Source organism: Eurytemora carolleeae, unplaced genomic scaffold (assembly GCF_000591075.1).
Source record: "Eurytemora carolleeae unplaced genomic scaffold, Eaff_2.0 scaffold692, whole genome shotgun sequence".
Taxonomy (NCBI): Eukaryota; Metazoa; Arthropoda; class Copepoda; order Calanoida; family Temoridae; genus Eurytemora; species Eurytemora carolleeae.
Window position 1 is genome coordinate 144,581 of NW_019396739.1, and position 22,571 is coordinate 167,151.

At 32.3% G+C, this 22,571-nt stretch overlaps 1 protein-coding gene across 4 annotated transcripts; it reads left to right on the plus strand.

The window, feature by feature from the left end:
* Nucleotides 1-627: 627 nt before the first annotated feature.
* Nucleotides 628-21,116, plus strand: LOC111707979 (centromere protein J). Of its 4 annotated transcripts, none has more exons than XM_023481180.1 (26): nt 628-685; nt 1,649-1,743; nt 2,332-2,426; nt 3,120-3,353; nt 3,597-3,662; nt 4,533-4,626; nt 5,128-5,243; nt 5,726-5,829; nt 7,174-7,278; nt 7,860-7,954; nt 8,933-9,147; nt 9,689-9,771; nt 10,336-10,553; nt 11,339-11,427; nt 12,775-12,880; nt 13,156-13,309; nt 13,660-13,880; nt 15,416-15,531; nt 15,929-16,031; nt 16,467-16,573; nt 16,883-16,985; nt 17,409-17,598; nt 18,229-18,450; nt 18,839-18,904; nt 19,263-19,368; nt 20,129-21,116. In XM_023481180.1, exons 2-26 carry the CDS (start codon nt 1,728-1,730, stop codon nt 20,438-20,440), a joined length of 3,336 nt encoding a protein of 1,111 aa, XP_023336948.1. In that variant the 5' UTR covers nt 628-685; nt 1,649-1,727; the 3' UTR covers nt 20,441-21,116. The 4 variants fall into 4 exon arrangements, with proteins under 4 accessions (XP_023336948.1, XP_023336947.1, XP_023336949.1 ...); XM_023481179.1 differs by lacking the exon at nt 628-685 and adding an exon at nt 1,026-1,235; XM_023481181.1 differs by lacking the exon at nt 628-685 and having other exon boundaries at nt 1,654-1,743; nt 18,839-18,905; nt 19,264-19,368.
* The last annotated feature ends 1,455 nt before the right edge of the window (nt 21,117-22,571 follow it).

The window sequence follows — 22,571 nt, forward strand, 5'->3', positions numbered from 1 at the left end:
AATAACGAATATTCCCTGTTATGGAGAAAGGTAGCGTAACAAAGATAAAATGAATTAGGCATAGGTAGTGAAACAAAGATACAATGAATTAGGTATGAATAACGAATATTCCCTGTTATGGAGAAAGGTAGCGTAACAAAGATAAAATGAATTAGGCATGAAAAGGGATTTAAAAATGAGCAATGACAGAATGAAAATAAAATGGGGAAATAGAATATGAAATGTAAAAGAAGTGGATAAAATGTAATGTGGAGAAGAAACAGAGACGAATAATTTAGAAGAAATGAAATAAAGATATTAAAAAGAGAATAATATAAGATGATCAAAAGGACTGTTTAGCTTAATTTTAAGTTATCCTCCCTCGATGCAAAGATGTCACTGCCCGATTCACAAGGGTACCCTTTAAAGCTTTGTCTGATCAAGTATGAATTAGATATTTATGTTTATAACATTAAAAAAAAATTATTTTTTATTTTGGTTTCTTTACAAAAGCAATTTGCGCATTTCTACTCCAGGGAAAAAAATAAATTATCCGAATCAAACACTTATAACCAAAAAAAACGACAATATCTTCCGCATTACCGATTTACTAAAGGTCTCACGGGTACTGTTGTGAATCGGGCATTGCTGTTTTTGAATGGAGAGTCACACGAAATTACGCTTACAGTCCCATTAAGATGATAAGGTAGGAAAGATTACTAAAGGGTTAAATGAATAAATAAGAACGAAATTTTAATAAACAATATTTAATTATTTTTCTCTTCTTAAAATACCTTTATTTAGTGCTTTTTATGATCAATGTTGTTCCACTGATTCATATTTTATCGATTTTTCCTTTTATTCCCCCTTATTCTTTATTAATCGGATATCCTATCCTATATTAACCCTCCCCCCCCCCCCCCCGGCTTTCCTTGAAGATCTAAATATCGATTTAAAGTATTCCAGGTATACCAGGTATGTCAGGTATATAAACATATTCCGGTAATCAGCTAAATGGTGTAGTAAACATACTTCAGCATATATCTACAGTTTATACATACATACGTACGTACGTACATGCATATATTATGTACTTAACTAGGGTACCATAATGAATCGGAAAGCGACCAGGTCTGATTGATAGTAATGAGAATCATGATGGACCACTGGGCTATAGAGGAGTGATCCGGCCAGGGGGTTGGAGGGAGTTAATTTCAAGAAAGAAAAAACACTGCTACACTCAAGTTAATAATCTGGTACAACTAGTTTCTAAAAAATGCATTACACAAACATAAAATTGCTCAAATAATGTCTTCCACTGTTTTATGGGTCCCGCTGTAGTATAGTGGAAGAGTGGAAGAGTAAATGGAATAGTAGTATAATGGAAGAGTGGAAAAGTGGAGTAGTAGTATAGTGGAAGAGTGGAAGAGTAAATGGAATAGTAGTATAATGGAAGATTGGAATAGTGGAGTAGTAGTATAGAGGAAGAGTAGAAGAGTGGAATAGTAGTATAGTGGAAGAGTGGAAGTGAAAAAAGGGATAGTAGAGAAGGAAAATAATAAGGATTGCTGAAAAACTGAACATTTTATTTACCTTCGTAATTAATGTATACTTCACTGAACATAACAAGTCTGTCAGTTTTTAATTATTTTAATCCTGAATTTGTCAGGTATGACGTAAGAAGAATGTATCTCTAGTGTATCCTATCGATTAAACAACCCGGAGTAAATTCAACTTAAATCAGAACTATGGGCTCTGCTACAGGTATAAGTTCAAAATGCATTTATTAACTGTTCAATGATTATACAGGGTGACCCATTTTGTCTTGTTCTTAATTGTTACATGTTTGGAATTATTATTTTAATTTTCACTACAAAAAAAAAAACATTGTGAGTTATGGAGTTAGACGTATTTGTATGTGACAGTTGATTTAACAAACATTTTATACAGTTTGTTCCTAAGCAGAAGTGGGGTTGTCATGAAGAAAAAAGTTTATTTTGGAGCATAGTGCAACCCTGCAATTTATATTTACATACAGGGTTACCCACAAAAGATGAGACTGTAAATTCGATCTGAATCTCTTATTGCTTGACGATTCAAGGTTATTTCAGTCTTCTGTGTTAAATGGTGCTTTTTATTAACTCATTTAATGACTTAGCAAAGAAAGAAACCAGTTTACAGTTGCATGGATTCTTGAATATTAGGAAACAGACGGTATAAATTTCATACAGTCGTCTCTAGAAGTCTCTACCTTAGTGGATAACCCTGCAGAGACATTTGATTTGATTTGATTTGATTTGATTTGATTTGATTTGATTTGATTTGATTTGATTTGATTTGATTTGATTTGAGATGGTCCAGATGAGGATGAATGTTTGAATGATTCGGATCAACTAGAACACGAGAAGCAGGCTCTGAATCTTCTAAAGAAACTGCAGGATCTAAAGGTGAATTTAAGTCCACTTCTACCATCTATACTTTGTTTGTCTGCTTGTTTGTATTTTTGAAGCAAATCGCATGACCCCAGGTAAGGTTTATGGTTTGTATCTAAAATTATTTTTGGAAGTACACCAATTTTACATAAAAATCCGCAAAAAGAGAAATTAACAATGGCGACTTTCAGAGTTCAAATCTAAAAAGTTTAAAGAAGAGAAAAACATTAAAGCCTAGTCCTATACAAAATATATCATTGTTCATTTAACATTCAATTTATATTTTACTTATTACATTCAAGTTTTGTTGAATTAAAAACTAACCAATTTTTTTAACTTTGATAATTTATTTTAGTTAAATTTTACAATAGAGTTAAATATATTTTAGATGGAAATATTTTGAGATTTATATAAATTTTGTTCTTCATTTTATTCTTGTAAAAACTAACAAACAAATGTTTTCATGAATAATGGAATATATGAAAAAGGAAAAGTAAGACTGAATAATAGTATGAAAAAAGTGAATGAATGAATGAATGAATAAATGAATGAATAAATGAATGAAAGGATGAATGAAAGGATGAATGAAAGGATGAATGAATGAATGAATGAATGAAAGGATGAATGAATGAATGAATGAATGAATGAATGAATGAATGAATGAATGAACGAATGAATAAACGAATTAAAGTACTATCTGCCATCCAGGTCTGGCAAAATAGACAGGAGGAAAGGTTGTTGGAGGAACAGAAAAATCAGATCCTGTCCTTGGAGCAGCTCGGTCTCAAACCCTATCCTGGATCTAGACCTGGAGCTAGACCTGTTGCTCCAATTCATCCAGGACCCCGGTTACCTGTTACAAGGGAGGAACTTGTTGAAGAAGATGATGATACAACTGTGTCAAGTCTAGCTTATGATGAAGAACTCTCAACCCTCTCAGAGGTAAATTCATCTTCATATGATGTAGGTTGTAGCCATAATTAAATCAATGGATTTGCGTATTTTTGACATGATTATTTGCAGATTTGCTTCGTAAATTACAAAACGTGGCCGATGACATTAATCTTAATTGTTTTTGTGTGGGACGGCGCTTCCCATGCCTGCCGGCGGTCTGGGGGGTTCATAACGGGACCTCTTTTTCAGATTTCTTTTCTTATAGTTCTTAATAAAGGGCTTTTATCCCAGGAACCAGAGTTAGATGAGTCAGAGCATACCTGGGCAGATAGAAATACAAATAGACCGGAGACAAAGGTAAACATAAAAATAATCAATAAAAAATTCTTTTTTATTTCTGTAATTTGATATGTTGAACTTTTATGTGGAGTATTGTTTATTTTGAAGGCTTGGTCCGGATTCTGGATATCCAATGCGGGCACTTTTAATGAAAGGTCGCTTCAAATTACGTTGACAATCTTCTGTTATACAGGCCGCAGGGTGTTAAAGTATTAAAAGAATGTAAATTCTTTATTAGTTTAGTTGAAGGGTCACTTAGTATTACGTTGACTATGTCTATAGCAAATCTTAGTCTGAGATGTTTCCAAGGATTTGGAACGATAAACGAAATCTCGACCACGGATGTTCTTTTTGCATACCAGAAGGCCAGCGTTTCTCAATCATAGACTTAAATTTTATTTTCTGAATTATTCAGTTGACAATTATTAGATCAAGTTTCACTTAAATCTTCACCAACTAACACGTGAGACACTTGAACTGATAAAGTACTCAAAAATAAAATGTTATTGGAGTGATCTTTTAGTCTCTAGTCTCTACTTAGATTGAAAAGCATTGTTTCTGTTAATAAGAAAAGTTCAAATTACTAGGGGAAAAAAGGGTTTGGGTAGATCATTTGTATTTCATAACTGAATTGAACTGCGCCCATTGCAAATAATTACAAATCGTAAACCCATATTCCTTTCAAGAATTAGAATTAGCTATTACAAGATTGTTTAATATGTGGTCGTAGGGCGTCCCTAAGAGTCTGATTTGATTTGATTTGATTTGATTTGATTTGTTTTGTTTTGTTTTGTTTTGTTTTGTTTTGTTTTGTTTTGTTTTGTTTTGTTTTGTTTTGTTTTGTTTTGATTTGATTTGATTTGATTTGATTTGACATAACGTTTAAAGAATTTGAATGTATCCAACGGGTCCGTGATGACCCTGAGTGATGATGCAGGAGGACGGGTTCAACCTCCTCAACAGCATACAGAGGAGGAACAAGGTTAGTTTCTACTTCTAGTTAGATAAAAGGATTTTTCATGAATTATTTCTTTTTCGCATTTAATTACTGAAATTGTAACTTTATACATTTTTAAACATTCTTTTACACAATAATCTTTAAATATTCTTCAGAGATGGATATTTTGTTTAAGAATGTTAAGCTCTTTACTTCTTAGCTTATCTCTATGGCAGTGAAACTTATGATTTCAGGAGTTTAGCTGGTAAAACTAGATGTACGAATAATAAGTTATTTTACATCTTGCTTACATGAGAAACTTGCTTTAAGATTTCCCGGGGTTGTAAATTTATTTTCATTTTGAAGTCCAAAACTAATACTCATGATTTCTGGAGTTCAGCCTTTGATATTTTTACAAAAAAGTTGTTAATAAGATGTAAGTAATATTTTTTCTTTGATTTCTATTTTCTAGTTGGTCAAATTCCATTCATCTATAAGTTACCAACTCGTAAACAAACTTTATTTTCCCCCGTTTAATCTGTTAAGATGATGAAGCTCTGGAAGATAACGAGGATGAGGAGGAAGAAGAGTACAGAGAGAACCCAGAGAACCAACCCGTCCAGGGAGCAGGACGAACCTTTGCTCAGCTTCTTGCAGATCAGGTGAGATGAATCACTACTTAATCCAAGTCCTGATGAACCAACTCCATGAATCTCCTATTCATTTTATGCTTTTATATTTCTTATTTTGACCTTTATCAATTTTATATTATAACCAGTGCTTAGGATCCGTTGGATCCGCAGGATTTTGGTTTCCTAGATCCAGATCCGCAAAAATATGCGGATCCGGATCTAAGGAGCAAAATATCAACCAAAAACTGCAAATAAAAATTTTTTAATCTAAACCCAAATCTGAACTATTGAAAAAAAGAGATTATAAAATTTCCTGATTTCTGAATGGTTCATCAAGTTATAGCATAAAAATAAGCGAATAAATTGCGACAAAAATTTGAAAATTTAATCCAGTGCAAATCCAGGATCTGGATCCGTATCAAAATTAAATGGATCTTAAGCACTGATTTTAACCGTCGAATCATGGAAATTATCCCAATTTTAAATTCTGTGAAAAAGATCCTAATATTTAGCTTGGAGTGGAATCACTACCTGATCCAAGTCCTGAAGAACTTACCCCACCCAGGAAACCTGTTGTCAAGAAACCCTTCCTTCGTCGGGGAGCAGGGTTAACTAGGTAAACTTGATTCGATTAGATTTGATTTGATTTGATTAGATTAGATTCGTTTCCATTCGATTCGATTCGATTCGATTAGATTTGATTAGATTAGATTAGATTAGATTAGATTAGATTAGATTAGATTAGATTAGATTAGATTAGATTAGATTAGATTAGATTAGATTAGATTAGATTTGATTTGATATGATTTGATTTGATTTGATTTGATTTGATTTGATTTGATTTGATTTGATTTGATTTGATTTGATTTGATTTGATTTGATTTGATTTGAGGGAATTGTTTACTTATTTCTAAACGTTCATAACATTAATATCCCTATTTTTTTATTATTTGGAATTACAACTCAGTTTCAAAGACCTCACTTCATTATTGATTTTGTATTGTCACTTCAATTTTGGGGTGTGGGTGTAGGACGTCCCTAAAAGAATGATTTTATTTGTTAAACTAGAATTTCTTTATATTTTTTATTTTAAAGGGACTGTAAGCATAATTTCAAGTTGTCCTTGCCCCCTCCATGTAAAGATGGCAATAAATGTTTGTCTGATCAATTAAAAAATTATTATTCATGTTTTGGTTTATTCTGGTTTCTGGTTTCTCTGCAAAGGTGGCTTTAGCATTCTCTCCTTAAGAGAATTAATAAAGAAATTTACAGAAAATTTTGATTTTTTGATTCAGAAAAAAAAACTACGTTATCTTTCACATTTTAATCAGATAACTTGGTTTCAAGGGTTCAAGGGCATTCCTATTGCTATCTTTGCAATAGAGGGTCATTTAGAATTACGCTTACAGTCCCTTTAAACGGGTTATAGTGAACAATCCCTTTAATCGAATGATATTACAAAAATCATGGTTTACCGATGTAATCAAAATCAATACTTTAAGTTGAGATCACGGAAACTAAATATCTCATGTTTTACGTCACTAACTCTGGTCAGGCTTATCTGCAGAACGATTTAAGTCAGTAAGTGTCAGATCTACAAGGTTTAAAAGACCTAAGCCGAAAGTTTACAAAAGAAATTCTATGATTCTACAGTTTTGGGATGGTTGATATAACCAAATTAATGTCTTAATGGGTTAAAAATAAATTCTTCAACAGTTTAAACCAAATCATGTACTTTTCTACAATGATAACATACAACGAATGTTGCAAAAATAGAATACATTAACATATTACAATGTAAATTTTGAAAGAATCTTAAGTCGGATTTCAAAGGAATGATGGTTGGCTGCATTTATTTTTATCATTTTCTTTTAATAGTTGAAACTTAACAATTGATATTTTTTAATTCTTCCAATTAAAAAGACGACATTACACTTTAGGCTCAAATCCTGTTTTCCAGGTTCAATCTTGCTCCGGATCCATCCCAGCAGCCGAGCAGAGTCAAGCGGAGTAAATCCCAACCTAGATTATCCGACTCGGATCTCAGGAATCCGTCCAGACTTAGGTATAACATTTATAAAATTTTACGAAAATTTGACAATTAGAACTATAACACAATGCTAGAGATAATTAATCAACCTTTTTAAAGAATTGCCTTACACCTTGGGTTTTAAAATGTTGACATGTTTTTGCAGATTTTTCTACTGAAAACTATTGTACTCGAAATGTAATGTATTTTTGACTTTAATTATTACTATCGTAGAGGTACAGATTACTAATCTCAACTTTAATTTTCTAATCTTTGTATCTATACAACCTGATTTCCAATGTAAATGTCGTCTTTATTGCAATCGAGACTCTAAATCCTCATATGACGTCACTGATAACTTAACTAAAACAATCGTCACATTTAGTAAATACTTATTGTGCTAACAAGTTTGAAGCAAAAAAATACAATTTGAAATAAAGTTTTCAATTTTCGAGTACGTTTACATTTAGTAATTTGTTATTCTTTAAAGTAAGCAGTGACATCATATGAGGATTTAGAGCGTCCTTTGCTCTAAAGGTCGTCTTTACCTACATTTGAGCGCATTCAATGTATCTACCTTATTATACAACCTTGGTTTTATGTATGTTTCATTGCAGCCAGGAGACTCTGTCCTACTCCTGTAAGAAAACTTCTCCTAAACGTATTGTAGCGTCCAGATCTCTGAGTAAATTAGAGGATTCTAGTTCAACAGGTGAGAATATAAAGAGGGGCGTAAACAGGTGGGGTAAAACTATTATTTTAAAGGGAGTGACCGGCAATGTATGGTAGTTGAACTGAGAATGTGGTTTTGTGGATTCATTTGAGACATAAAACATTTTAATGATTTATAATTATCGAGTTTGAGAGCAAAGCCGACTTTCAAAATCATCCATTTAGGTGGTTAAGTTTTGAGAATAGATTTTTTTTAATTATTAAACAACGACGACGAAAAATGTATAAAAAAATTCTACAGAAATGGTCATCCACAACACTACATTCTCAGTTCAACTACCATACATTGCCGATCACTCCCTTTAAGAGATTATTCAGTCCTTAATGACTAAGCCCCCCCCCTTTTTTTAATCTCCTAAAAGGCTAAGGTATTAAGAAAATAAATGGCTACCCACTAACAAAAGATGAGACTTAAGAGACAACCGTACAAACTTTTTCAATATTTTGCCAATCATTATTATCAATATAATAAACAGTTATTGGTCGTGCTAAAGTCTCATTCCTGTGTTTTGTGTTTTGTGTTTTGTATTTTGTGTTTTGTATAAGCAAAATGAGCAAGTGGGAAACAATTAACTCTTAACTCTTACAGTGGCTTCCTTGAAACTTTTATCTAATCAATAATGTGGAAGATATTTTCGTTTTTCTAGGCTTAATTTAGTTTAATTCTGATCATTCCAAAATTTGTTCAAGCGTAAAAATTCGCGAGTCACTTCTGTAAAGAAATCACAATTAAAAATAATCATTTTTCAAAATTATAAACATTGAATTTGATATCTAATTTATACTTGACTAGACCTATCTATTAACCCTGACTCCTAAGGAATGATGGTTGACCATTTTATTTATTTATTTATTAATTAAAGGTAACATTGTAAACCAGGGATTCCCATCTTTGCTTTATTTTGCTTGTAAAATATTAGTGAAAAAGCATTTTTGCAAATCATTTTTTTTACGTTAGGAGTCCGACATTCTCCCCCAGCCAAACTAAAGCTGAAATCTCCTCAACTCAAGTCGCCTCCGGCGAAGAAGAAGAGTTCTCCGGCTCTACAGGCTCCCAGAGCTGCGGCTCCGAAACCCAGGGAGATCGGAGCTAAAGGAGCAGGTTCTTTCAACCCTGATCTAAACCTGGGAGACTCCGTGGAAAATAGTTTCAGAGAAAAATTACATTTTCAGGTTAGTCTTGGCGAGCAATGAAAACCATTACATTTTTAGAAAATAACATTAGTTTTCCTTAATTAATTAGACTTATAAAAAAATACTTTTACAAGCTTCAATGGGACCAATTAAAAAAAATTTATTTAAAGCTAACTGCTGGGGTTATTCTGGACCCCAGGCAAGTTACACCCATCAGGACTTCCCCTAAACGATATGTGTGCAACCACGCCTATAGGGCTGTCTGTTGTTAATCACCTAGGGCATTTTCTATTATTGAAACCTGGATGTAAGCGCGCCGGATGTATAGGGATGAAAGTGACATTTAAGCAATCTTTTGTGTATTTAATCTTGTTATAACAAAAATAGAATATAAACATATCAACTTCAGTGAAAAAGGGTCTGAGACACTGCACAATTGCTGTTTCATGTTCATTAGGCTATTTAAAAACATAACTTGGCTCTAACAGTCGTCATCTTTTTCCACATTTTCTGAGCCCCACTAGTTATACCAGCCTGCTAAAGTCAATATGTCTGAAAATCTATTTTGAAATGTTTTTAGGAAAAACGTCATGAGAAAGAACTAAAAGAATTGGCTGTTTTTGAACTGTTGGAAGACGCAGCTAATGATACATCTTTTTGTAGGTAAATAAAAATGTTTTATTCATAATTTTTCGAATTCAAGACTACAAATTAAATAGATGTTTGATACAGGGTTTCACAATAAAAATCGGAAATAAATAAATACTTTTATACCGTCTTTGTTCCACGCGGCAATATTTCGTAAACACAATTTTTGTAGCATATTCTAGTTTAAACATTTAACATCGAAATCTACAAGTCAAGAGATTTAACAAATTTGGTCTACCAATTTGTTCACCCTAAAATTTGACGGAGATATTGAGTAATTTTTCTAGATTCCAATTCATTAAATAGCATCAATATTGTTCAAATGTTAAATATCTTCTGTTTTTAAGTTTAAAAGAAGGCGTCCCATAATTTTGAAAGATTATAAGACGTACAATCTTTTTTAATTAACTTTTTGTCATTTATCAATTATCAGAAATCAAAGACGTTTTTCGAGTCATATTTTGAAACTATTAAAATAAATTATATAATTACCTCTTTCTCATTATTTCTTAAATAATTGTATTGGACATTTTCAAAAAAAAATAATCTGAAAAGTCCAAAAATTTGTTGTTTTTTTAGTACAAGTTCCCGGGTAAAAACATTAATGGATAATTCAATACTTCCATCCCCTAGTCGTCCAACTCCACTTCTAGCACACAGTACTCCATTCCAGTCCACTAGTACTCCATTCCAGTCCACAAGTACTCCCTCATCTTTCAAGTCGACCAGTACTCCTGCCTCCTTTCACTCCTCAACTACTCCTATTCTACATAGAGACAACACAGAAGTTGACGAAAGTAAGTTAAAAAAAAAAAGTTTATTTTTAATATTTTGATTTTTTTGGTCTTTGTAAACAATAGGAATACTACTTTTAGACTCAAGTTATGATTTTAAAGAGTTAATGAACATACGACACTGCAATTGTGTAAACAGACCCATTTCACTGAATATGTGATTTAATAAGTTAATAGTAAAATTATTAGCTTTGTAGCAACATCAAATTCACTTAATTATTACTTTAATGTCGTCTTCCTATTCCAAAGTTTTCTGGTTCTTTAAATGCCAAAAACAGAAGTATAACCCAATATTTTTGGAATCTAAACTAAGGAAATATTTGATCTGTTCCCAGGATTGTTTTCCCATTATTCGTATTGGATTATTGTATATTCCTGGAGGGTGTAAAATAATGGTTTTAAGGAGAAAAATAGGGACGGAAGGAGGGTGGGGGGGGGGTTAAAGAGCTCTTTGAGTTTATATAAAGTTTTAAGAATTTGAGCCAGGTCTAGACCTGGCTGAGCTGCCTGGATCACCGATTCAAATCCTTCCCTAATCGGTGGTCCAAATTAAGTAGTTCAGCGAGGCAGCTTAAATTCTTTAAATTTGTCCTCTGTTTAAATGTTTTAAGTTAAGTTTAAATCGGAGTCTAGAAAAACCTTCGGAGGTTTGTATTGTAATATTGCTTAACAAATTGAACGATGGTTTATGGGGCTCTGAAAACAATCTAGAGTTCCACTAAAGGTTTACTTTTAGATCCACGATGGATTTGATTTCATTTCATTTTATTTTAATTGATTTGATATAGATGAGGATCCTAGCCTAGGACGGAGTCTAATGGAGGATATTCGGAGGTTTATTATGGGGAAGAATGAAGAGAAGAATCTGAATGGCCAGGTAACAATTTTTGTATGCATAATTCATTTGATACGTGCTCACAGTCGGAAATATTTGAAACCGCAAAAGCCTTGAATTTGTAGTTTAAAGTTTTTCTTCCATAAACAAGGAAAATCTTTTTCTTACTGGAAAGCCTGGCCTGTCAACATTTTGTGCAAATAGAACATTTTGTAGTTTTGTTGTCCGATTTTCTTGCTTTCAATCAATCAATTCGGAGGGGAGTAAAGTTTTAACCCATATTTAATTCCAAAATATAACTCAAGATTGAGCACTCAAAAAGTTTGAAATCAAATTTATGAATGACCCTCTATAAAATTTCAAATCTGTCTGAATGAAAAAATGTAAATGTCTATCTGATGATATTTGAATATATTTTAAATGTTTCGCGGTCAAGATGTTTTACCATTGCAGAGGAGCAATTTCCCATTCCGCCAATTGTCAAATGTCCGCTAACTTCTAAATGTTCTCTGTCTGACACTTTCGGAAATATAAACATGAATGAAAAACATATTCTCAAATGTAAATTTTACCAAGAAAGTTGAAGTTGTACAGATGAGAAGTAGAAGTTGTACAAATGGGAAGTAGAAGGTGTACAGATGGGAAGTAAAAGTTGTACAGATGGGAAGTAAAAGTTGTACAGATGGGAAGTAAAATTTGTACAAATGGGAAGTAGAAGGTGTACAGATGGGAAGCAAAAGTTGTACAGAGATGGGACGGGGAAGTTGTACAAATGGGAAGTAAAAGTTGTACAGATGGGAAGTAGAAGTTGTACAAATGGGAAGTAGAAGGTGTACGGATGGGAAGTTAAAGTTGTACAGATGGGAAGTAAAATTTGTACAAATGGGAAGTAAAATTTGTACAAATGGGAAGTAGAAGGTGTACAGATGGGAAGTAAAAGTTATCAAAGATGGAAAGTTAAAGTTGTACAGATGGGAAGTAAAATTTGTACAAATGGGAAATAGAAGGTGTACAGATGGAAAGTAAAAGTTGTACAGAGATGGGAAGTAAAATTTGTACAGATCGGAAGTAAAAGTTGTACAGATGGGAAGTAGAAGGTGTACAGATGGGAAGTAAAAGTTGTACAGAGATGGGAAGTAAAATTTGTACAGATGGGAAGTAAAAGTTGTACAGATGGGAAGTAGAAGGTGTACAGATGGGAAGTAGAAGGTGTACAGATGGGAAGTAGAAGGTGTACAGATGGGAAGTAAAAGTTGTACAAAGATGGGACGGGGAAGTTGTACAGATGGGAAGTTAACACTTTTTTAATGATCCACAAGGGAAATAGTATTCTTTTGTTGTCATTTTAAAAAATGTGTTAAATACCCAGCCTAACAATTTTATATCTAGGATTGTGAACATGATGATGAAGATGAAGATAGATATAAAGATGATGAGTATGAAGAGGATGATGATGATGAGTCTACAGTATGTGATGAGGATAATGTCTCCATAGGTAAAGGAAGATCCAAAAACATGGAAATGTGGAGAATACGGTTTAAATCCATCATTACTTATGTATTTTCCTTTTGACAAAGATATAACCAATATTTTTCTGAGATCCAAGGAATGTAAACTATAATTTAGAAGCTGTAAAAATTGTTATTTATGAAATCTTTTGTTATTATAGCAGGAAACTTATAACTATGTTTTATAATCTTTATTGAGCTTTGATGTATATTATGAAAAATCTGCAAAAAAAATTTAATTTTTCATTGCTAAAATTATCAGGAAAAAACTGGCGAGAACGAATGGTGGAGTGGGACAAGGAGAACCAGGAGAACCTAGAGAACGGGTTACCGACCAGGGACATCATGGAATTCTCGCCGCCGGCCAAAATGCCGAAAAATAGTCCGTCCTATCTTATCTGGAGTATATTCACAAGGTCAGAAATAATTTATAAAGAATTTGATTCTATCATAAAATGAAGAATGACCAATCGGAGCTTCATGTAAAAAAGAATTAATTTGTCCTGACAACAAAAATGTCTCCCTAAATTAGTTAAAATCCTTTTATTTTGAAACGTTTTGATCCTGAGTACGCCAAATGCTCTTTGAATGAGTAACGTAAAATCCAAGAAAAAATCTCAATGGACCATTTATTATATTTGTGAAAGGTAAAACATCATTTTTGGCATTTTTTTAACTTTCTAACAATATTTCTCATTGGTAAGGTAGAACTAACCCCCCCCCCCCATAAAGTACAGACCAGGTGTTTAGGAAACTATTTGTTCAGGGAACGGGAAGAGCGTAAGCAACGGAACCAGGAACGTCAGCAGCTCTCTAGCAAGGGTAATAATGTTCCAAGATCTAAGGACGGGTTGGAACCTCCTAGATCAGCTCCTGCTAAGCTTTGTCTTGCTTCTAAACCTGGTTCTACACGATCTCCTGCTCCTAGTACACCAGGAGACCAGGAGCTTAATTATCAAAGCACGCTTCTTCAAATGCGCGTAGTAGGTCAGCTTCACTAGTTTAAGACCTGAGGTCAAATATTTTGTGTTGAAATTCCCTGGATAAAGAAGTATTGTTTGTCGTTCAAATGAATAATTCCTCTTTGATATCACATGGTAGTTTCCTATACAAATTAAGGGATCAATCGCTTTTTCCCTCAAGACAAATCAGTGGATATCAAGATTAAACAAATTTGACCTCTGATTATAAATATTTTTAATTAACAATTATATTGGACTTAAAAATCTGAACTTTTCTGTAAAACTTAACCTTTTACAGGGTTGACTTCACTTTCTGGTTGGATGAAATATTTAAATTTTTTTTTACTTGTTCCTAGTCAAGGCAGGTTTTAATCAGACTTGCATTTATATAAATATTTTAAATAAAATCAATTTTATTTATTGGGTTTTCGACCACAATTGTTTGATAATTTTTTATTCTTTTTGCTTTTCTATGAGTTCTCTTGGAAAATGGACAAATTGCTATTACTGTAAACAGTGTACGCTTAAACCTGGCTTTGCTTTTTGTTGCGCAGCTATACTTAACGCTTATTGCATAAAAAATCTATTTGATTGGGGGAAATGGTATTTCTTTACTTCTTGTCATTTGTCAGATTTTAAACAATCTTGACAATATTGTAATAATTTTAGAAATTGTTTATTCTCCTCAAAGTTAAAAAGAACATACCTTGAGAAAATCAGCTGATTGAATACAAATAGAGAGCTCTAAACGCATGCAAATTTAATTCATTCATTCAACCCAACTTGAATAGTGAAAATAATGTAAAAAGAAAATATAAAGGAAAAGGTTAAAGGATACAAATGTGAAACGTTAAATGTAATTAGGAGGTCAGAGGCAGAATTCAAAGAATTTGAGCCGCGGCTCAAATATGGTTGGTTCCACTTAAAATTGTATTCATTTTTTTTAGATTTAAGCCGGCGCTAAATTGAAACCGGTTTTTGGGGGATTTGCGACGCGACTCAAATTCATTAAATTCGGACTCAGTATTTATATTTTGTGTATTTTGTGTACCCACTCACACCGAACTACCTGAGTAGTTTGTTGAACAAGCCATTATTTTTTCGAATAAATTAAATCTTTATTTGGGAAAATTTTGCTAGTCACCCTAATTTTATCTTATGTCTTATGTCTTTAAAGTTACTCTTGCGTCAAATTTTTTAAAAACATTTTTTAAGAGAAAGAAGTTAGTTGCTAAGTAGAAAGGTTTTTAAAACTATTTTTCAAATATTTTCGGTCTCGCCTTTTCTTATTCAGTATATTCGTATTCAGTATATTCGTATTCAGTATATTCGTATTCAGTATATTCGTATTCAGTATATTCGTATTCAGTATATTCGTATTCAGTATATTCGTATTCAGTATATTCGTATTCAGTATATTCGTATTCGGTATATTCGTATTCGGTATATTCGTATTCAGTTTATTCGTATTCAGTATATTCGTATTCAGTATATCCGTATTCAGTATATTTCTGAGAAATTTTTAAAATCTTTTAATCAATCCATATTGTTGATGTTTAGAGTTAGAGCAGGAGATAGATACGTTTAAGAAGGAGAACGCTAAGGTTCTAAACCTGAGGAAAAAGCTGGACGAGGAGAAGCAGAGGCTCACCAAGGACTGGGAGGAGTTTGAGAAGGTAAATATCTTCATTAAAGGGACAGGTCACGAGCTCTTAAACTGATAAATTAAATTATCAAATTTGACTTCAGAATTGCTTTGTAAGAATGAAAATTACTTTTACCTGACCAGCTGTGTATTTGTGAGGGGGGGGTAAATATATTTTGTTTTAAAGATGGTTTTTTTTTTACAATCTCCGGGGAAGTTGCTTCTTTGTAAATAATAAGACAAAACATAAAGTCGTTCCATTAGAAACTATAATATTTTCTTCAAGTCATGATTTAGTCAGTTCATTTTGGTCTCAGTATTTGTGGCAGTAGGACGTCATAGAATTTGATTTGATTTGATTTGATTTGATTTGATTTGATTTGATTTGATTTGATTTGATTTGATTTGATTTGATTTGATTTGATTAGGTTCGAGATGATGGCAAGAAGAAGATAGAAGAGGAGAGAAGAAGAGTGAGAAGAGAGAAGATGCTTCTAGATAAAGCTATCAAGGAGTCTACTACACCTAAAGGTTAGAACAATTTTTTTAAATAATAATTTAACATACTGAAATCTGAAAAGTGTCACTAAGCCAAGAAGAAAAAGCTATTTTCCATACTAAGAGAAATTTTTCATTAGAAGAAGGTTATATTTTAATTTTCTCTTCCATTAAAAGCTGTGTACTTATAAACTGCCAAAGTTAACGATTCTTTAAATTCTAATTTACAGAATTTCAGCAAGAACTATTTAATATTGTAGTATGTTTTGAATGTAGAGAAACCTAGAGTATAATTTACAAGATTACAACAAGATCTATATGTTTAAATATTAATATTGTAGTATGTTCTGAATGTCCAACAAGATCTATATGTTTAAATATTAATATTGTAGTATGTTCTGAATGTCAAGAAACCAAGAGTAAATATACAAGATTACAACAAGATCTATCTAAATATTAATATTGTAGTATGTTCTGAATGTAAAGAAACCAAGAGTAAATATACAAGATTACAACAAGATCTATCTTCTAAAGAAAACAAGTGGACTGCTGCTCTTGTAAAACTTCAAGAACAGGTAAGAAGATGACGAAAGTAAATTTTCTTATAAGAGCAAGAGAAATTTCATAAATAATAAAAAATATTAAATATATATTTAGGTTTTTTTAAATGCTTTGATTAAAGAAAGTTAAATACAAAAATAATATTATTTGAAAAGAAGTTTAATAAATTTTCAAATGTAAACATTAAATTTACCTTTAAGACACTCAACCTTATTAATATGTTTCATAAATGAAATATTTTGTTTACGACTGCTCTTAAAGTAATTGTTCAAAATTAAAAATCTGATTGTTGTGATTTAATATTTAAAGTTTTTTATTTTTAGTTGCAAAAAGTTGAGAAGGAGAAGAATAGTTTACAGAATGAAAACCAGAAATTAAGAATAAAAACTGTGTCCAGCAAGATTACTACAGTTAGCTCAGCCACAGGTAAGAAATGGACTGCAATGAGAACTCAAATGTAATTTCTAGCAAAGAGGGTTATGTCCAGTTCACAACGGTACCCTTTCAACCTTTATCTGGTCAATGATATTGAAGATATTGTCGGGTTTTTAGTGTTTGGCATAACTTTAATTTTTGTTTATCGAGAAACTGCAATTAAAAACATTTAATTTGTTTTAAAAAAACAGTTTTGCCAAGATAAATGTTTCAAAGGTACCTTTGTGTATCGGACATGCCTCTCTATAAATAGACCGTCACTTGAAATTATGTCTAGAGTCCCTTCAAGTAATGTTTAGAATTTAGATTTTTGCTTTCATTTTCAGCCTTCACTTTTGAAATTTATGAAAAATCGTGATTTTTATCATAAAAATGGCCAGATTCAACCCAACTTTAATTTGAGTTTGTTTCTAGGTTCTAAAACGGATGTTAAAGTGGTTTCACATCCCGGAAGTGGAAACGCCGGAAGTGACAAGACCCCTGACTCTGGTATCCGGAGTATCCGGAGTAGTGGAACCAGTTCTGAGGATGAATATCTGGACCAAGAGCTCCGACAAAGTATTTCAAGTTCTGTGTACGCAGCTCTGAGCGGAGATACCCCGAGGTTATTTTTTATAGTTTATGAATTATTGAGAAGCAGTTGAACTAGGTCTAGCTAGTTAAACTACTTTTGTCAAGTAGTTTTGGACAATCTAAGATTGTCAGATTTTCTGATCTCCCGTTGGCTCCTGAGGCTCTTATGTAGTTTAAAATTTGCATTGATTTTAAGCTTGAATCATTGGGAACCCTAGATTCAGTCAAAATTGAAACCAGCCAAAATTAAACAAGTTTTTTAGTTCATATTTATACGGTGGTAGGCGATTATAGCAATAAAACGAAGACGACTTTTTTATTTAAGTTTCAATTGTTAACAAGCCTTTTTCAAATTACAAGTTTACAAGCAATTAAGGAGAAGCTTTTTTAATTGACAGCTTCATCCTTGTTCCATGTTTTATGTGTATCCATGCTGTTTAAAAGCTTGATAAAAATCAATGCTAAAACAGAAAGTCGTCTTCATTATATTGATAAAATCGCTTACCGCTGTGTTGTTGCACATCTTTTGGCTTGCAATTTTGCTCGATAAGTTACTTATTAATGTTTTTTTCAGCATTACTAGTTTTTTCAATTTTGTCCCCCCGTAGAGAAATTCAAACAATTGTAGATTAATGACGAGTAAAACATCTTTATATTGTAGATTGAGCTACAGTCCTGCGGACTCCTTGGATTCTAGTGTAACCCTAGTATCCGGGTTCGCTAACATTACTCCAGGTAGAGAGGATGATTTAGCCCCAGGAAGAGAGTTTGACCAAGAGAATGATGTTGACCTACCCAAGGTTGTGAACAACTCTGAACGTGGAACAAGGGAGAAGAGGTTTCCCGATGGTAGGCTAGAGATATGGTACGCGAACGGAAACAGGTACATTTTTCAAATATTTGAGAATTAGGAACATGGCTACATACAACAACCTTATAACCACCCCNGGACGTCATTTTATTTTAAAATGTAGGTTTTTACCATGTTATTTTTAATTTTTAATTTTTAATTTCTATTATAAAAAAATGTTTATTCTTTGTGCTGTCTTTGTTAATTGCGTAATTCACTATTTAACCTAGTTCTGTTTCTGTATAATAAATATATATTCTAAATACATGTACGTGGCCTTTGTACATCAGACAGTAATATAGGTCATTGTATACATTATACAGCAAGAAAAGTAGACTGAATGCATATATACTAGTGCACTCGTATACATTTTTAATTCTCAGAAGACGACTTTCATTGTTCTATTGTAATTCTTGTTTAGGAAGGAGGTTAGCGCAGATGGTAAAACAGTTAAAGTTTTCTACTATAACGGCGACCTCAAGGAAACATAACCTTTTTCAACTTCAGTTTTAATTTTATTTAGCATTATCATTCATTTCAAGCTTTTTTGGAAGAAAAAATGTTTATAATTTGGTTGCTATAAGTTATTCTTACTTTTTTATTATTAGTAATAATAAACAATAAATGACGGAAAAATCTGCAAATTTCTTTTTGCTTAGAAATAGTTTTTTTAAGCATGAGGGGGAAATCGGCAAATTGTGGTTTTTTTGTAAGAAGTCCCTTTTATGAGTTGCTTGCTGTTAAATAATGCTTACTTTGGTCTTTTCCTAAATATACTCAATTGTGGTAAATATCAGCACCATCTTTTTACTTATAAATGTATGGTTTTGATTTGGTTAGGAAACGCATAGTGATGGTGTAGTAAAGTATCTTTACAGTCAAACACAGACTTGGCACACTACTTACCCAGACTCAAGGGAGGTTCTGCACTTCAGTAACGGACAGGAGGAGGTATAATGTTTATAGATTTGTTTCTACCAATCAGAGACAAGATACATTCAACCAATCAGAGACAAGATACATTCAACCAATCAGAGACAAGATAACTTTAACCAATCAGAGACAAGATAACTTTAACCAATAAGACAAGCTACATTCAACCAATCAGAAACTAGATACGTTCAACTATTCAGAGACAAGATGCATTCAACCAATCAGAAACTAGATACGTTCAACTATTCAGAGACAAGATGCATTTAACAACCTGCTGAGTAGATAGATTGAACCAATCAGAGACGAAGATTTTTGAGAGATAGATTAAACCAATTAAAGATCAGAATTTAGTTCTTTACAGTGGACTCTAATTTGTTTAGTTATATGGATTGCATTGCTTAGGATCCGGATCTGTTGGACCGCTACATTTTGGCTTCCCGGATCCGGATCTGAAGAAATATGCGGGTCACAATACCATACAAAACCTGCTAAAAAAAAACCTTTTTGCTCTCAAAACACTTATCTAAACCGTTTACTAATGAGCTTCATAATCTCCGAATGTTTTGGCATAAATTAAGCGGGAAAAAAAGAAAAAATGTGAACATTTTTTATCTGTTAAAAAATAAAATTTTTAAAGAAATGTTGATCACCTGGATCTGGATCTATTTTTTCAAAGCGGATCCAGGATCCGGATCCGCATAAAATGAATTACCTACGCACTGATGGATTTTTTAAATTTTAAGTCATTTTTATTTCCAACACTCGCTTTTTTATTCAGATTCGATATCCGGATGGATCTATGCAAATCTCCTTCCCGGATGGGTCTGTGAAGAAAATAAGCCGGGACGGATGTGAGGACATTCATTTCCCTGATGGTACCCGTGTGGAGGTGGGTGTGTCCGGTGATCGAGTGCTCCACCTACCCAACGGGCAGAGGGAGGAGCACAGCAAGGACATGAAGAAGCGCGTTTATCCCGACGGGACGCTCAAGATATTGTACACGGACGGTAGACAGGAAACAAGGTACTCCAACGGACGGATAAGAATTAAAGACGGTCTTGGTAAACTTATCAAGGACTCGCACAGTTAACAGTTATCAATTAACAGACGTTTACAGCTGGCAAAACTAACAACTATAGCTGTTCTGATATAGACAGCTTCTAGCTAAGAAGGTGATTTTAATCGCCTTTATCAATATTAGCATGACTCATTAGATAAAAGTGTTTAATCGCCGTTATCATTATTAGCATGACTCATTAGATAAAAGTGTTTAATGACAATCATGAATCAAGAAACTAAGCTGCAGTTAGTTTTCATTATTAAGAAGAGGTTTTTTAAATTAATAAACAAAATTATAAATAATTCAGAATTTTGATTTAAAGCATGTAATTATGATCATGTTCTTTTATACTATATATTGGCCAAATAAAACATGTTATGATCTCGTGTCACTAGCGTTAACTTGCCTACTTTTATATTTGAACCTTCTAGTTATCAAATTTAACAAGAATTTTGTAAATATTATGTACATTCTACATAGTATTGTGTACACTGTACACCGTGTATTGTATACACTAAATTACTATGCAGTACACTATCTCCGAACATTCAATTCAACCGGTATTTCTGTAATTTGTTATTTCTTTGTAAAATGTTTCATCTTTTTTTACTTGACAAAAAAGTGTCTTTCACTGTAATTCATTATTATCATAGATTATCCAAATGTTAGACAATTATATTGATAAAATATATGTAAATTTATGTTCGTAGTGAGATTTATTTTTTTATTAAATACTAGGATAATGGACAAATATCTTCTACACTACACGTGTTTTATCTATCTATCTACTTTTTTCTACTCGTGTTTTTTCTCTTCTATCCAACCTCTTTTTTTCTACACGTGTTTTTTCTCTACATATGTTTTATCCATCCATCTACATTTCTCTACACGTGTTTTATCTATCTATCTATCATTTCTCTACACGTTTTTTATCTCTTCTATCCAAGAGAAAATATTTGAAAAAATGAATCGAAAACATTCTGATTTTTTAATTAGTTCTCGTTTTATCTTCTCTTAGGATAAAAATTGTGTATAGTTTAATAATAACCTTCACATGGATACAGTTCTAAAATACTGGATCCTTCACAAGTTTACAGTATTTGTGAGCTGCCTCTAAAAGGCCAAAAACCCCTAAAAATAGTAAAAAACTAACTAACCCAGTATTAATCGTGTACCTTGGTGTATCAAATATACAACTTTAAATACATGTTCACTCGTCATTAAATCAACAGTCTCTTCAAACTATTAACATATTTTCCATGTCTTCCCAGTGGCGTAAATAAGGGGGTTATTGGGGTAACTTATTACCCCCCCCCCCCCTAGAATCTTGGGGACACAAACATCCCCGTTTAGTAACTCGATCTCCATTCTCCATGTCCATGATTACCATTAAAAGAAAAACATATTAAAATTTTTTTGCCGCTTCGCGCAGATAATCTTACTCATTCAACTTTAACAAAGTAACAGATAAATTATTAGGGTGTTTATTTATCCATGGATATCATATTATGTATTTGATATAATTTATTATCCAGGTGTTTATTTATCCATGGATATAACATTATTTATTTGATATAATATATTACCCGGGTATTTATTTATCCATGGATTTAATATTATGTATTTGATTTAATTTATTATCCATGTGTTTATTTATCCATGGATATAATATTATTTATTTGATATAATTTATTATCCAGGTGTTATTTATCCATGGATATAATATTATTTGTTTGATATAATTTATTATCCAGGTGTTTATTTATCCATGGATATAACACAAATCAACCACTTTTACATTTAATGAATAAAATCTATGAAAACCTTAATAAATCTAAACTAGAATTTACTCTTGGAATATTCCTAGACTTAAACATATCTCGAATAAAATAGCTAGCTCAATCTTTGCTTTGTCTCATATTACGACATTCGTCTTCTTGCTTATAACTCTCTTGTAAGGCCTCATATTCCTCATATTGAATATGGAATTGTTACTTGGGGAGGGAATAAAAACTATAAACTGCAAAAATCAGATCTTTGCAAAAAAAAGACAATCAGACCGGTAAATAATAGTACTTTCAAAACACATTCAAATCCATTATTTTCAAAACTGAAAGTACTTAATCTTGATGATACATACAAACTTTGTGTTCTGACATTT

What these genes read in the sequence shown, in the direction of transcription:
- LOC111707979 (XM_023481180.1), top strand. An exon ending in CAAATAGACCGGAGACAAAG is followed by an intron (nt 3,663 to 4,532) that starts GTAAACATAAAA and finishes TAACGTTTAAAG; the next exon opens with AATTTGAATGTATCCAACGG. An exon ending in TTGTAAAACTTCAAGAACAG is followed by an intron (nt 16,574 to 16,882) that starts GTAAGAAGATGA and finishes TTTTATTTTTAG; the next exon opens with TTGCAAAAAGTTGAGAAGGA.